Source organism: Bufo gargarizans, chromosome 9 (genome assembly GCF_014858855.1).
Source record: "Bufo gargarizans isolate SCDJY-AF-19 chromosome 9, ASM1485885v1, whole genome shotgun sequence".
Taxonomy (NCBI): Eukaryota; Metazoa; Chordata; class Amphibia; order Anura; family Bufonidae; genus Bufo; species Bufo gargarizans.
In genome coordinates this window covers 159,063,296-159,080,108 of record NC_058088.1, presented here as the reverse complement: position 1 = coordinate 159,080,108, position 16,813 = coordinate 159,063,296, and the positions used below count along the sequence as shown (strand labels likewise).

At 48.5% G+C, this 16,813-nt stretch overlaps 1 protein-coding gene across 1 annotated transcript; it reads left to right on the top strand.

Moving 5' to 3' along the window:
- Positions 1 to 383: 383 nt before the first annotated feature.
- On the top strand, positions 384 to 15,355 carry PDCL (phosducin like). The gene is made up of 4 exons (XM_044306530.1): positions 384 to 507; positions 6,489 to 6,677; positions 12,824 to 13,005; positions 14,658 to 15,355. Exons 2-4 carry the CDS (start codon positions 6,524 to 6,526, stop codon positions 15,204 to 15,206), a joined length of 885 nt encoding a protein of 294 aa, XP_044162465.1. The 5' UTR covers positions 384 to 507; positions 6,489 to 6,523; the 3' UTR covers positions 15,207 to 15,355.
- Positions 15,356 to 16,813: the final 1,458 nt, after the last annotated feature.

Here is a 16,813-nt window from a genome sequence, read left to right as displayed (position 1 = left end):
GGATCAAAGAAGGACTTGGTCCAAAAAGAGGGACACTTGGGAGGCATGATATAGTGCGGATATAAAAAGTGAAGGGGGAGGGGCAACATTTTGCACGCCTTCTCCTCACACAGCTGGTGGGTGTCGGACCCCGCCTATCTGATATTGATGACTTATCCTGAGGATAGATCATCACTATGAAAAGCCTGGAGAGCCCCTTTAATAGAATGGTCTGCAGCAGTACTGATAAATGTGCCTCATTCCTCCAGGACCCTCCACTGCGGACACTGTCACCAGTCACCTGGGTAGAGCGGAGCTGCCGTGGGGAGGATCTCCATGCTAGAACCCGGTCATGTGACCGCTCACTAGCACGTGACTCCTCCGTCACTCCGGACGCGCCTTTCCCTCCTGTCCTCAGCTCTACCCGCCTCGAGGCTCCTCCTCTTCCAGGCAGGTCACATGACGTCCTGCAATCCCCGCCCTTCTCTCTTCTTCCCGTTGTCGGAGGAGGTGATCGTTACAGTGCAGGTACCGTGTGGTCTGTGTTGTGTGGGATGCATTGTACTGCTGCCCCTCCTCCATAGGACTGTATCGGGGCCCCAGGAATCAGTGGGGGGCCCAGGGTTGTAGCCCATCAGGTTTCCCATCTGCATCCACCCCAATACACCTTCTGTAGTGTCCTGCCCAGCTCCCCACATGCACGCTCGGCTCGGCTGGGCATGCATGTGTTTGCAATGATGAGTGAAGAAGAAGCCGCTGATGGACCCCTCTGGTGGTGGCTTATTTCCCACCAGAACATAAAGGTCCAGTGTGGAAAATCTTGAACGCCCTTTGTTGTTTTCGTGAGTGGCCCCTGTAACCTATGGATCAGGTTATGACCGTGTTACGAGGGCCCATGTTCTGCTTGATAAAAGAAACGCCTCCATAACGCAGCTTTCCGTGAAAACACATCCGTGGTTGCGTGTTTGAGGCATGTGACCACACGTATGGCCAGGTGGTAAACCTTGCGTGTCTGATCCGGACCCCTGTTACTCCAATCTGTACAAGAAGGCCATCGGAGGCGCATGCAGCGGCCTAGGAACTGACTACGTCAGAACGTTATCTTTTCAAGAATTTGCAAAGTTGGAGTGATAGAAATGGTGGCAGAACTGCACTCTCCTGATATCCCCGCACACATGCATGCTTGGCTTGGAATAGCATGCGTGTGTCCTGAATGCAGGGAGGGAGAGGAGATCCTTCCGCCTGATCCTTCTCTCCTCCAGAATCTGCAGGCCGGTAAGTGAGGTGGCCTCCATACACATCAGTCTAGCCTCACACCTGCGGCACAGGAGTCCGGCAAGCTGTTCTCTGGATGTGGGAAAGCTGGGTAGTGCCACGTGCACACCGGAAATTATCGAGGATCCAGCTGCTCCCGGATATAAGACTGTCAGGTGCAACAATTGTTGACCAGTCGAACCCCGACATTTAAGCTGCTGGTTCCCATCATAGTCAATGGGGTCCAGTGGGCAGGCGGCACTGTCCGGCTATGCCACACCCAGAGAACTCTTGCAGCCGGATTCCTTAGATGCAGCCTAAGATGGTCAGCCGATGTTCAAGGGGTGGTCAGGCCTACAAGCCGACAAACACAATGCATCTGACCTGTGCCCCATTAAAACAAAAAAAAACACCCTTGTCTGTCTGTGGTCCCACCTGCCCCGCACTGCTGCCCCATTCCCAAGCCGCTAACTGGTCCTGCAGGGACCAGAAGAGGCCAGGAGCTCTGCAGGGTCAGGTTGGCACAGTATGAGGTAGGGGTGCACCGAAATGAAAATTCTGGTCCGAAACCGAAACCGAAAATTCAGGATACCCCTTGACCGAAACCGAAAATGGCTTTTTGCCCAAATACTTTTAAAAGACCCCCCACCCCATAACAGTGCCATCCACAGACCCCCCCCACCTCATAACAGTGCCATCCACAGACCCCCACCCACCCCATAACAGTGCCATCCACAGACCCCCCCACCTCATAACAGTGCCATCCACAGACCCCCCCACCTCATAACAGTGCCATCCACAGACCCCCACCCACCCCATAACAGTGCCATCCACAGACCCCCACCCACCCCATAACAGTGCCATCCACAGACCCCCACCCCATAACAGTGCCATCCACAGCCCCCATTGTACAATTAATAGATTAATAGAAAATATTTCAAAATAGCGGGGAGGGACTGGGAGGAGGAGCTGGGGGCCGGTGCGTTCACTGTGCTCCGGCCCCCAGCTCCAGTAGTTATAAAATGTTGTACAATTAATAAGGATTCTATTCATGAGGCCCCCCTCTGCAGTATTACATTCAATACAGCCACATCCTACTCACAGGGCTGTCATCTTAATGCTGGCCGGCCGGGCAGAGGAGCTGCAGCGTCACAACTGACGTCATGTGCCCGGCCTACTTTCTGAATGAAGGAGGCGGCGCAGGCATGTGACGTCAGTCGTGACGCTGCCGCTCGTCTGCCCGGCCGGCCAGCACAGCCCTGTGAGTAGGATGTGGCTGTATTGAATGTAATACTGCAGAGGGGGGCCAAATGAATAGAATGCTTATTAATTGTACAACATTTTATAACTACTGGAGCTTGGGGCCGGAGCACAGTGAACGCACCGGCCCCCGGCTCCTCCTCCCAGTCCCTCCCCGCTATTTCCGGCCGATATGTAAAAATATCGGCAGAAACAGATTAGGTGCATTCTCGGCCGATATTTTCGGCCGCCGAAATTTCGGTGCACCCCTAGTATGAGGCTATGTAGGCTTAGGGTGGCACAGAGAGCACTGCGGGGTCAGGTTGGCACAGTATGAGGCTATGTAAGTAATAAAGGGAGAAAAGACCAGAAATGAATCGCACATCCACTGCTATACTTTGATCTCATCCCTGCTACTACTGCAGGAGACAGCACTGAATAGCGCATGTGTACCACCTCCATGCTACATGCTGAATGAGGCACTAGTGTACATTTTGATCAAAAGGCAATAAGCCCACTCACCACGCCAAGGTTGCCTCTATGAGTAGGTCCTAACCTAACATTGGCGCATCGCTGCACGGCGACCACCGCCGCAGCAGCGCCAACCCGGGTGGCGACAGGACCCAGCAGCCAAACAGCACCCCTGCTGCCTGACCATGCCATACCTAGCACTGGGCCCCACCAATCAGCCAGAAAAAGTATGAGGCTATTAGGCACAGAGAGCTCTGCAGGATCAGGTTGGCACAGTATGAGGCTATGTAGGCTTAGGGTGGCACAGAGAGCTCTGCAGGGTCAGGTTGGCACAGTATGAGGCTTTGCAGCCTTAGGGTGGCACAGAGACCTCTGCAGGGTCAGGTTGGCACAGTATGAGGCTATGTAGTCTTAGGGTGGCACAGAGAGCTCTGCAAGGTCAGGTTGGCACAGTAGGAAGCTATGTAGGCTTAGGGTGGCACAGAAGGCTTTGCAGGGTCAGGGTGGCAGGCTTAGGGTAGCACAGTGCGATGATGTAGTGCACCTAGTGGGATGTAGTGTGATTGTGTACGGTTATACTATTATAGTGTACATAGTGTGATAATGTACTGTATATACTGATATGTACAGTATGTCTGAGGTCACTGTTGCACTGAGGGGTCGGCACCACTGAGGTCACTGTTGCAGTGATTTTATGAGGTTTAAAGGGTTTGTCCTAATATCGATATTTATCACCTGTCATTAACGAGGACCCCTCACCTCTCTGGATTTGTCTGTTTTGTTAACTACTTGCACCCCCTTCCCCCATGTAATAACAGTCCTGGAGCATCTATTCGATCTTATGTGGCACCATTCCTCTGTTATTCCTGCTAGTTATGAATGACTTGCTAGCAGTTTGCAGTAAAGGTCCAGATGGGGGTGTACCTGTACAGCCTGACATTATTAAATCAGTGCTGTCAACTGGTAACGCCCAGCTGGACCTTTATTGCAGACTACTAGCAATTCGTTCATAAGTTCTAGTAGGATTAATAGAGTAATGGTACAATATAGAGTCTCAAGAATTGATTCCCCAGAATTGTTATTACATGGGAAATACGTCCTTGTAGATGAGCTCTCAGGTGGGTACATCGGTGGCATCGGGGCTGTTGGTAGACTCTGAAGAGACCTGAGGCACTGGCGGAGCAGGACACAGGCACAATGGATGGTGGTACATGCTGGTGCCAAGGGCACAAGCGAAAGACCCGGGGCACATACCTCTGGTGCCAGGTGCTCGCACCGCCACAGTTGCATGATCTGGATGACGTCATCACGCAGTGATAACCACCAGGCTCGCCTGTAGATCTAGGGTGCAGCAACCTTTGGCACTCCAGCTGCTGTGAAACTACAACACCCAGCATGCACACTTGCTCAGCTGTTCTTGTAACTCCCAAAGAAGTGAAAGGAGGATACTGGGAGTTGTAGTTTCAGAACTGCTGAAGTGCCGGAGGTTGCTGGTCCCTGATCTAGAGGCTGTCATTTTGTGTTGTGCTTGATCTCGCTATAAAGGGGAGTTCGTCTTCCATGACCCCGTTGCCCTATCTCATGCCACCAGATAAAGCCACAAAATTGCCACCACCGCTTTGGTTATTGGATTATACAGCGAAGACTTAATGCGCTTGGCAGAGGGACTGTATGTCCTGGAGGCTGTAAATGGCCACATGCAGTCCTTGTAGCACCACGTGCCGCCATGCGGCGCCGCGTTACAGAAGATATCCTTATAGCAGACAATATCTCTAGTTCGGCGTCTGATGGAACATGCGGCAATGAATTATCCTTGATGGATTCATAGGAAAGGTGACAGGTCTGTCCGTTGTGGAGGTTGTATGGAGCTGTGACGCGCCCTTGTGCATGAAGCCTCGCTGACTTCTATAAGCAGGAGTCTGAAGCGCTCAGCGACTTTACCTCACTGCTGAGCGCCCGGTCCCCTAGACCTTCTGCTGAGGCCGCCCTCAGTACCGCAGGGAGTAGAGACGGCGCTCCGCTGAGCGCTTCAGACTCATCATTATAGAGAAAAACAAGGCGCTCAGATCCGGGAACCCCCTCTAAATTTCACAGCAAGGCCACTTACCCCACCGGTGAGGATCATGCGCCTCCTTCCTCACTTCAGAGCGGTGCGCCATAAGGAGCTCAAGCTGACCAATCGCTAAGCTCCTCACTGTAAAGACTAGAGCTTCGTTATTGGTTCAGGCAGCGGTAACATTATCGCTGTGCTGCCTGTGCCGTTCACAGCGCTCATCGCACTGATGAATGGCAGGCAACAGTCTAAGGCGTATTGGTAGGCCTTAGACTTTTTCCAGGGAGCAAAATGGCCTGAACAGGCATCTATGACGCTTGTACAGGCGTTATTGCGCCCTCTGGCCATCAGTATCAGATCAGCAAGGGTTCAACACCCGGGAACTCTGCCGATCAACTGTATGACGTGGTCGCAGTGCTGCGTGAGCGCTTAGTCTCTTCCTAGGCTAGCGACGTCACATGGCCTAGGCGCAACTCAGTCCCATTCAAGTCAGAAACCAAGCCACTATACAATGTACTGCGCTGTGCTTGGTAAGCGCCCGAGAGGCCACCAGGCTCACCAGAGCTCCAACAAGTGCCACAGCTGATCGGCGGGGGTGCTGGGACTCGGACCCCAACCGATGGGATAATGATGACCCAGCCTGTGGATAGCTCATCCATATTATTTCCTGGATAACCCCTTTACACCTTTATTCTGGCAGCACTGGTGAAATATATCCACCATGTGGATTATTACCGCAGACAGCATGTCTTCCCTTGTGCGGTGTTGTTTTTTGGCACATGGACTGTCAGCAGGTAGCTACATGTAGATTGGCTCCATTGAAAGGACTAAGGGGGTCACTTATCAAACTGGTGTAAAGTAGAACTGGCTGAGTTGCCCATAGCAACCAATCAGATTCCTCCTTTCATTTTACAAAGGAGCTGTCCCAAATGAAAGGTGGGATCTGATTGGTTGCTATGGGCAACTCAGCCAGTTCTACTTTAGACCAGTTTGATAAATGACCCCATAATTCTCCGTGCAGGTCCGTGGCCTATCCTACTGCTAATCATCTACCAGGGCAGCCTAGGATTTCCGCAGCAGATTTTTCAGTTGGAAAAGTCCACCATGTGATCATATTCCTAGGCTGACCGGTGTATCGTAGGATATGTTTGGATGTGTGTTCATCATATGGATCATCTGGTCATCTTCAGGGAGCTGTGAGCGGGCAGTACAGTGCCAGCTGTGTGCTGCCAGCTTCCAATATGGACGCCCGCTGGAATATCAATAATGAATGTGGAAATATACTTTCATATTTGAGGCAACAGATCTGAGCATCTGGGCCGTTGTTTCATCTCCATGGTAACTTATCTGGGATTTATCTCTGTCATTAGCAGAATTCTAAGCTCTAGAGCAGCGCCCTCCCATGTGCCACCTTCTGTTACGTCATATTCCCTGTCTCCCTGTCCCATCGTGATCTGCCATGGTGACTGTATGTGTATTTGTATCATTCCAGTCTGCAGACTCCTCGTCATATATGATAGCGCCATAATGACCACCCTGGACGATAAGCTGTTGGGGGAGAAGGGTCAGTACTACTACAGCAGTAGCAGTGATGACGAGGACAGCGAGCAGGATCGTGCGGTACGGCAGGGAACCGTGGGAGAATCCGATGGAGGGAAGGAGGGAAGTGCAGTCAACACAGGTATGTATGGCTTATAGCGTTCTTGAAAGGTCTCCCACTATGTTCAGTGCCGTTTTATGCTTTTCATGGGCGATTCATTCCTTAGGGTGTTGTCCTGACTCCTGGTAGCGCAATTCATTATGATGCTGCTTCAAAATGCTTTTAAAGAGGTGTTCCAAGGTTGGCACATCCCTAATAGGTGGTGAGACCTGCACCCTGTCTTAAGCATGTGCCTCTGTGTTCACTTCCGTGATGTCGGACCTTTGGATATGCCACGAATGTCCAAATGGGAATACCCCTTTAAATGTGCCTTTTGCTACAACTCTGCCTAATCAGTAGGGCTGCAGTGGTCACGCGACGTTCATTGTTTCGATGATCGCTGCAGCCTGTCACTGCCATGTCAGTGGACATGTGAGAGTGACCGCTGTGGCCAGTGATTAGCACATGACCGCTGGAGGTCTGAGCTGTTCTTAAAGGTGTTCTCCAACCCCTGTAATAACCCCCCCAATACCTAGGCACCTCATATAGATTATACTTACCCCACTCCTCCGTACCCGTGTCACTCCTGATCCCTGCACGGCCGCCGCTGCATCGGATCAAAACTTCTGGTGACGGGAGGGAGCAGCCAATAGCAGACCGCGACGTGATGTGCCTCTCTAGCGTCACCTGCGATGCTAGGGAGGCTTGTCCCCGTCATGGCCTGCTTTTAGTGCTGGTGACGTCACTGGCACTAATGGGCAGGCTTTAGCGCTGCCCTAGTCTGTAAACCGGGAACACTCCGCCTAGCAGTGTAAACAATATAAATAAACAGCCCTTGTGATGCAGTGAAGGGCAAAAGAGAGCATCAGAGCATGAAATACCCCGATGCTCATGTCAGAGGGGCTGGGGGGGTGAAAATGGGGATATGTCCGGGTTCAGAGATGAAGCTCTGTCAGCAAAGTACCTACCCTACCCACCCCCTTCTGAATGAGCCAGGCTAGCTTCAGTCCTGGTTCTCTATCTTAGCATTTCCCCCTGCCAGCCAGCCCAAGTGCCCCTCAACTCCTTATCTTTTCTTTGATCCATGCTCCAACCGCTTCCGCTGTATCGAAAACCCAATTCTTACTTTCCCATTCAATCCTCAATTTAGCCGGGAACATAGAGTATTTCACGTTATTTGAATGCAATATTTTTTTTCACATCAATTAGAGGTAGGCGATATGGCCTAAAATCTATATTGCGATATAATTTTAAGCACATGCGATATATTGTTTTCTATATTTGGGGGGGGTGTTTAAACTTTTTATTTATTAGCCTCCTTAAGGGCTAGAACCCTTGTCATATTCACCCTAATAGAGCTCTATAAGGGTGAATAGGACTTTACACTCTCCCTGCTGCCCTGTGCATAGTACACACAGCAGCAGGGAGCTGAGTCCCCTCCCCTAAACGGTGCCGTCCACAGATCCCCCTCCCCTAAACGGTGCCGTCCACAGATCCCCCTCCCCTAAACGGTGCCGTCCACAGATCCCCCTCCCCTAAACGGTGCCGTCCACAGATCCCCCTCCCCTAAACGGCGCCGTCCACAGATCCCCCTCCCCTAAACGGCGCCGTCCACAGATCCCCCTCCCCTAAACGGCGCCGTCCACAGATCCCCCTCCCCTAAACGGCGCCGTCCACAGATCCCCCTCCCCTAAACGGCGCCGTCCACAGATCCCCCTCCCCTAAACGGCGCCGTCCACAGATCCCCCTCCCCTAAACGGCGCCGTCCACAGATCCCCCTCCCCTAAACGGCGCCGTCCACAGATCCCCCTCCCCTAAACGGCGCCGTCCACAGATCCCCCTCCCCTAAACGGCGCCGTCCACAGATCCCCCTCCCCTAAACGGCGCCGTCCACAGATCCCCCTCCCCTAAACGGCGCCGTCCACAGATCCCCCTCCCCTAAACGGCGCCGTCCACAGATCCCCCTCCCCTAAACGGCGCCGTCCACAGATCCCCCTCCCCTAAACGGCGCCGTCCACAGATCCCCCTCCCCTAAACTAATCAGTAACTTTAACTTTAATCAGCGACTCTTTACTTGTATACCTTACTCTGTCTTAGCTCCGGTAACAGCAGGCAGTGCGGGTGGGCGGCACTCTCTCACTGACGTCACGCGCCTGCGCCGCCTAGTGGGAGGAGCAGGCGCGTGACGTCAGTGAGTGAGCGCCGCCCGCCCGCACTGCTAGTGGCTGCTGTTACCGGAGCTAAGACAGAGTAAGGTATCCAAGTAAAGAGTCGCTGATTAAAGTTAAAGTTACTGATTAGTTTATAAATGTACTCCTGTGAGCGGCGTGGCCCTGTATATTCTAACCCCCAGGCAAGCGTCCCTGTCACCATGGGAACGCCTGGGGGCTAGAATATACCATCGGATTTGAGTTTTCACGCTCTCACTGAGATCGTGAAAACTCAATGATTTACTGTCAGTCCCTCCCCTCCTCCTCCTACTCTTTTCTCATTGGTGGTCAGCGGCAGCCGCGCACAGTGGGGAGGGAGGGACTCCCTCCTTCTCCACTGTGCCGGCTCAGGAGAACATGGTGCGCGCATAGAGCGCAATCATATCGCGGTCCGGCGATATGCTCAAAATCCATATCGTGGCACAAATTTATATTGCATATCGCCTATATCGTCCACCCCTAACATCAATATACCGACTTCTTTCCTTTACTGTTTCTTTTGCATAGTCAGGAAATAACATTACTGTTGCGCCCAAATATCCTAGCTTCCCTTTCTTCCTTGACCTGCGCAATATCTCCTCCTTATCCTTAACTGATAATAGATTAAGAGTTATAGATCTCGGTCTCGTTCCAGGTGGAGGCAACTTTAACGGAAGTCTGTAGGCCCGTTCCACAAAGTTTTTATAATCAGAGATGTCCTGCCCAGTTGCTCCATCAACCAAGATTGTATAAAAGCGCAGGGGTCTTGCCCCTCCACGCCCTCTGGGATTCCCAGACATCTCAGATTAGACCTTCTGGACCTATTTTCTAAATCCAATAGTCTATTTTTCAATTCCCTATTTTCCTCCTTTAAGGATTTTTTTTTCTTTAATCGTTATCTGCAAAAGATCCTCAGAGTCAGATGCTCTTTTCTCTATTTCTATCAACCTTTCTTTATATTTTTGAACATCCGCTCTGAGGAGCCCCACCGACTCCCCACCTAATATTTCCAGTCTGGAGAGAGAGGTCCTGTATTGCCAGACTACATTTTTTAATTTCTTGGAATATATCTTGCAGGCTTTTTTTAAGGACTAGTCTGTCCACGCATATTGGTCAGGAATAATTGCTTGGATCTTTCAGGTTTTTTTTTAGCATTGGGGAGATTGAGGTATTTAACTCCACCTGCCCCTTGCCCTTTTTTCCCACCCCATGTCTAGCCATCGCTAGAAGTTTCCCTGCTATCCACAAGCCCCCTTTCCCCCCTTCCTCCACCCACCTCTTTTTACAACCCCACAATATTCTGCCAAATAAACCATCAGAAAGGGAGAATCAACATACAGGCCCAAAACAGTTGTTCATATAAATAGTTCGCTGATTCCACTAGTTCATACGTCCAGTAATAGGCCTTCTCCACCTTCGTACGCTATAGTACGGTTAATTTGATTAAAGAACTTTCGTGATTATAGGGCTCGCAGCTCAGACAGTTAATAACATAAGAGTCAGTGGCAGTCGCTTAGTTAGTTGGCTAAGTTAAATGGGTTGGTTCATAGCAAAGCATCAGTTCTTCCGGCCATTTCCTTATTAAGCAGTATAGGACCAGTAACAGGGCTCCCATGCTGTTACACCTCACATACCTCTTAATTAACTCAGTTTTGTCCAGTTTTTTTTTTTAAAGACTAACGGGTTTTTCTTTATAGATAACCCGTAACTTCCAATTTTCCTAAACCAACATTCACTGGCAATGAGGGTCCATTCACACGTCCGTTGTTTCTTTCCTGATCTGTTCCGTTTTTTGCGGAACAGATCTGGACCAGTTCTGTACCCATTCATTTTCAATGCGTCCTGAAAAAAAATCTGACATTGTGCTGTCCGATTTTTTTTCAGGACCCATTGAAAATGAATGGGTCCAGATCTGTTCCGCAAAAAATGGAACAGATCAGGAAAGAAATAACGGACGTGTGAATGGACCCTAATGTTAAGGCTATACCATAAGCCGCATGCCACGTTCCCCCAAACCGCAAATTTAATAAACAATGAATAGGTCAAGCTAATGCTGCCTCCCAGCTTAAGCCACAGCACTCTCCTTTATCCACAATTAGTAACATTTCCCCCTCTGTCACCCAGGTCCCACATATATACTTTTAGAACCACTTCTCGTGGCCCCCTTCCAACACCCCTCAGCCTGGGCCCTCTCTTCACTGTTGTCACGACTTGCTGAATAGCAGATTTCCAGATGAAAAAGAAAGGGGCATCAATACATCTCAGCTAGTCATCACAGCTGGGAGGGGTTTCCGTTCTCCTCCTATCTCAGCCTTGCGATCAACTGCTGTAGGCACTGAAGAACAGGGCAGCGAGATGGTGGAACAAGCGGCAGGTCAGCGGTGTAACGTGCGGCAGATAGGGGGGAGGGTAGAGCAGCGGCAGGAGCAGCTTTACATCAGGCTGGGAGCTACGTGCGCCCGCCCACATGCCCCCCCAGAGATGAAGCTCTTTAACTGCAGTAAAATGACCTGTACAAACCAAGAAGTGGCGCCAATTATTAGACATAGTGGTCAGTGCAAAAACTGCAGGAGTTTTGGTTTTAGTTTAAATATAAAAAGTGATATGGAAAATTAAAAGTAACATCATCAAAATTATTTAAAAATGTTAAACATTAAAAAAGTGATTTAAACAGCAGGTCATTTTCTTATGACCCATTCCCTTTAAGGTGCATCTGTCATCAGTTTTGTACCTATGACACTGGCTGACCTGTTACATGTGCGCTTGGCAGCTGACGGCATCTGTGTTGGTCCCATGTTCATAAGTGCCCACAATGCTGAGAAAAATGATGTTTTAACATATGCAAATGAGCCTCTAGGGCAATGGGGACGTTATCATTACACCTAGAGGCTCTGCTAGGTGTAATGCCGTTATTGTCGATTGCAGTTATTAGCCCTGCGTCTCTGCCATGTAAGGGTACTTTCACACTAGCGTTATTCTTTTCCGGCACAGAGTTCCGTCCTAGGGGCTCTATACCGGAAAGGAACTGATCAGTTTTATCCTAATGCGTTCTGAATGGAGAGAAATCCGATCAGGATGTCTTCAGTTCAGTCTTTTTGACTTTTTAGAGCAGATATAATACCGCAGCATGCTGCGGTTTTATCTCCGTCCAAAATTCCGGAACACTTGCCGGATCCAGCATTTTTTCCCATTGACATGCATTAATGCCGGATCCGGCTCTAAGTCCGGATCCGGCAAAACCGATCCGGCATTGCAGTCTTAGGGTCCATTCACACGTCATTATTTTTACCTTTCCAGATAAACGTTCCTTTTTTTTTTTCTTTTTTTTTTTTGCGGATCCGTTTTTCAGTACAACCTTCCGTTTTTTTTTACTAAAGTGCTTCCGAATCCGTTCCATGTTTCCGTTATTCAGTTATTTTTTTTTGGGGGGGGGGGGTTTCCATCCATTTTCCTGTCAATGGATCCGCAAAATCGGATGACATTCGGATGGTTTTGTGCATGTCATCCGCATTTATGCCGATCCATTGACTTGAATGGACAACGGACCCGAAAAATGGACAGAAAGTAGGACAAGCTTAATTTTTTTTCAGGATCCGCATACTCAAAAATAGGAAAAAGGAACGGATTCCGTGATATCTGACAGCACTATGATTGGTGTCCGCATTTTTGCAGTAGCAATTGAAATTAATGGATCCGAAAAAAAGTTCCAATTTAAATCGGAAAGGAAACGGAGTGTTATAACGGACGTGTGAATGGACCCTTAGACTCAGACCGCAATTTTTTTAAAAATAAATGCCGGATCCGTTTTTCCGGATGTCACCGGAGAGACAGATCCGGCATTTCAATGCATTTGTCATATGGATCAGGACCCTGATCCGTATGACAAATGCCATCAGTTTGCATACGTTTTGACGGATCCTGCAGGCAGTGCTAGAATCCCACAGGAGCACCATTACCCTTCCATCAATTGTCTCACAAAATAAACTGTGATTTGTTTAGGTCCAAAAGGCGTCATTAATGACTGGAGGCGCTACAAGCAGCTGGAGACGGAGCAGAGTGAGGAGCAGAAGAAGGAACTGGAGCAGCTGGTGAAAAGGTTGTCTATGACGTGTAAGTCTCACAATGATGAGGAGAAGGACAAACAGAAGCAGAAGGAGCTTGACGAAAAAATACACTCAAAGGTAAAATCAGTGCTTGGGTTGCTTTTTCTTTATGTGGTTAGTATGGGAAAAAAAGACACTTGCCCGTAAAGCTCTACCATTCTCAACCTTAGCTGATCCAGAGGATGACAGACCAAAGCCCCCTGTCCGATTGAAACTTGGGTGTATTAAATCTCAATACCATAAGTCGTGAAAGAACTTTTTAGACTTTTGAATAGCAGCAATGAAAAAAATACAAATATTATGGAGTTTAACTACTCTTAGGCCTCTTTCACAGGAGCGTGTCCGGATGCGTTGCGGCAAACCCGCGCAAGTAGTTACCCAATTACAGTCAGTTTTGACTGCGATTGCGTTCCGCTGTTCAGTTTTTCGGGTGCAATGTGTTTTGCACGCGCGTGATAAAAAACTGAATGTGGTACCCAGACCCGAACTTCTTCACAGAAGTTCAGGTTTGAGTTCAAGATTGTGTAGATTGTATTATTTCCCCTTATAACATGGTTATAAGGGAAAATAATAGCATTCTGAATACAGAATGCATAGTACAATAGGGCTGGAGGGGTTAAATAAATAATATAACTCACCTTAATCCACTTGTTCGCGCAGCCGGCATCTCTTCTGTCTTCTTCTTTGAGGAATAGGACCTTTGAGGACGTCACTACGCTCATCACATGGTCCGTCACATGATCTTTTACCATGGTGATGGATCATGTGACGGACCATGTGATGAGCGTAGTGACGTCATCAAAGGTCCTATTCCTCAAAGAAGAAGACAGAAGAGATGCCGGCTGCGCAAGCAAGTGGATTAAGGTGAGTTAAATTATTATTATTTTTTTAACCCCTCCAGCGCTATTGTACTATGCATTCTGTATTAAGAATGCTATTATTTTCCCTTATAACCATGTTATAAAGGAAAATAAAAAAGATCGGGTCCCCATCCCGATCGTCTCCTAGCAACCGTGCGTGAAAATCGCACCGCAACCGCACTTGCTTGCGGATACTTGCGATTTTCACGCCGCCCCATTCACTTCTATGGGGTCTGCGTTGCATGATAAACGCACCAAGAGGAACATGCTGCGATTTTCACGTAATGCAAAAGCGATGCGTTAAAATCACAGCTCATGTGAACAGCCCCATAGAAATGAATGGGTCCGGATTCAGTGCGGTGCAATGCGTTCACCTCACGCATTGCACCCGCGCTGAAATCTCGCCCGTGTGAAAGAGGCCTAACTGTAAAGAACCCTTTCCTTTACAATGAAAGGGAAATACATAGGTCTATATTCTATTTGAATACATGCAGATACGTTTTATGTCTCTATGAAGAACATTGTTAATTTAAATCCATGTGTGAAAAATGGGTTTTACGTGATGAAACAAGCAGGAATTTTCACCTTTTTTTTTTCTATTTTTCCTTGTATATAACGACAACATTGAAAATTACATTCTTAAAGCCACAAAAAATGAGAAAAAAATCTTCACTTTTAGATTTTATTCAGAAGGATTACATTTTGCTGTGGAAATTCCGGCATCTGTCAGTGTACCATCCATATTCTAAAGTTTTACTGCTCTAACCGTAAAGAACCATTTTGCAAATCAATGATTAGATTGGGTTCCTACCCCGGTGTCCGTTATACGGTTGCTGGACTGAGCCATTGATGATGTCCATTCTTTTGTAGATGACGATGCAAGAGTACAATATGCTGAACGAGGAAGACGATGAAGACTTCTTGGAGCAATACAGGAAGCAGAGAATTGATGAGATGAAGCAGCAGCTCTGCCACTCGCAGGTTTTCAAGCAAGTGTTTGACATCAGCAGCGGTGAGGAGTTCCTGGACTCTGTCGATAAAGAACAGAAGAACACCGTGGTGGTAATCCTCATCTACGAGGACGAGGTTTCGGGTGCAGAAGCTGCCAGCGGTAGCATAATCTGCCTGGCATCCGAGTACCCCGGGGTGAAGTTCTGCAGGGTAAAAAGTTCCCTTTTAGGAACCAGCAGTAAATTCACCAAGAGTGCTCTGCCAGCGCTGCTGGTCTACAAAACCGGGGAGCTGATTGGCAATTTTGTTCGGATAACGGATCAACTCGGGGAAGATTTCTTTGCTGTCGACCTGGAAGCATTTTTGCAGGAGTGCAGCTTGTTACCAGAGAAGGATCTGGTCCGCACTTCTGTGTGTAATCCTTCCATTCAGGGCTACAGTGATGACAGCGACCTAGACATAGACTGATGACTCCTTCCGGATTGTATATTGGTGCTGCTTTCTTTATATGTTAATTTATAATAGTTTATATAATTACCATGGTTAAAATATAGCGTAACCCGTTCTAGCGCATTGTTTTAAAGTTTTTCTAGTTCAAATACATCATTCCAATTTCACGTGCCGGTCATTTTCTGGATTATCTATGTTCAATCAAGGAAAGCGGAGGGTGTACTGCAGATTAAGCCTTAGGGCTTGCAGATTATCGGGGTTGTCCAGTTTCAGGAGGAAATCTGCCTTCATGGCTGCTTTGGTTCTCCTGTCCAGGCTTTTTGTAAATGGCTGTAGCAGTGACATCATGTCAACCACACGTGACTGCTGAAGCTAATCTCTCGCCTTGTTGGTCGCACATTTGATTGGCTGCAGCGGTCGACTTCACATCACTGCTGCAGCCAGGTAAATAGAGCTCAACTGGGAGAACCGAAGCAGCGATGCAGGATCTATTAGGTAAATACTTACCTGTTCTTCATTTCAAGTGGACCCCAGGGATTGTCCAGCTTAAAGTCCCTTTAAGGCCTCATGCACACGACCGTTGTGTGCATCCGTGTCCATTGTTCCGTTTTCCGTGATTTTCTGCGGACCCATTGACTTTCAACGGGTCCGTTGAAAACTTGGAAAATGCACCGTTGTTCATCCGCGTCCGTGATCTGTGTTTCCTGTCCGTCAAAAAAAGACCTGTCCTATTTTTTTGATGGACAACGGTTCATGGACCCATTCAAGTCAAAGGGTCAGTGAAAAAACATGGATGCACACAAGATTGTCATCCGTGTCCGTAGGCTACTTTCATACAGACGGACCCGAAGATCCGTCTGAATAAAAGATTTTTCAGAGCTGAGTTTTCACTTTGTGAAAACTCAGATCCGACAGTATATTCTAACACAGAGGCGTTCCCATGGTGATGGGAACGCTTCAAGTTAGAATATACTACAAACTGTGGACATGACTGCTGCCTGGCAGCACCCGATCTCTTACAGGGGGCTGTGATCCGCACAATTAACCCCTCAGGTGCCGCACCTGAGGGGTTAATTGTGCGTATCATAGCCCCCTGTAAGAGATCAGGGGCTGCCAGGCAGCAGAAAGCAGTCATGTACACAGTTCGTAGTATATTCTAACTTGAAGCGTCCCCATCACCATGGGAACGCCTCTGTGTTAGAATATACTGTCGGATCTGAGTTTCCACGATCTAACTCAAATCCGATGGTATATTCTAACATAGAGGCGTTCCCATGGTGATGGGGACGCTTCAAGTTAAAATATACCATCGGATTGGAGAAAACTCAGATCCGATGGTATAAAAGAACTCCAGACTTTACATTGAAAGTCAATGGGGACGGATCCATTTGCAATTGCACCAAATTGTGTCAACGTCAAACGGATCCGTTCCTGTTGACTTGCATTGTAAGTCAGGACGGATCCGTTTGGCTCTGCACGGCCAGGCGGACACCAAAACGACTTTTTCCTTCATGTCCGTGGATCCTCCAAAAATCAAGGAAGACCCACAGAAGAAAAAACGGACACGGAACTACGGAACCCGTTTTTGCGGACCGCAAAAAAAAACTTCCGTGTGCATGAGGCCT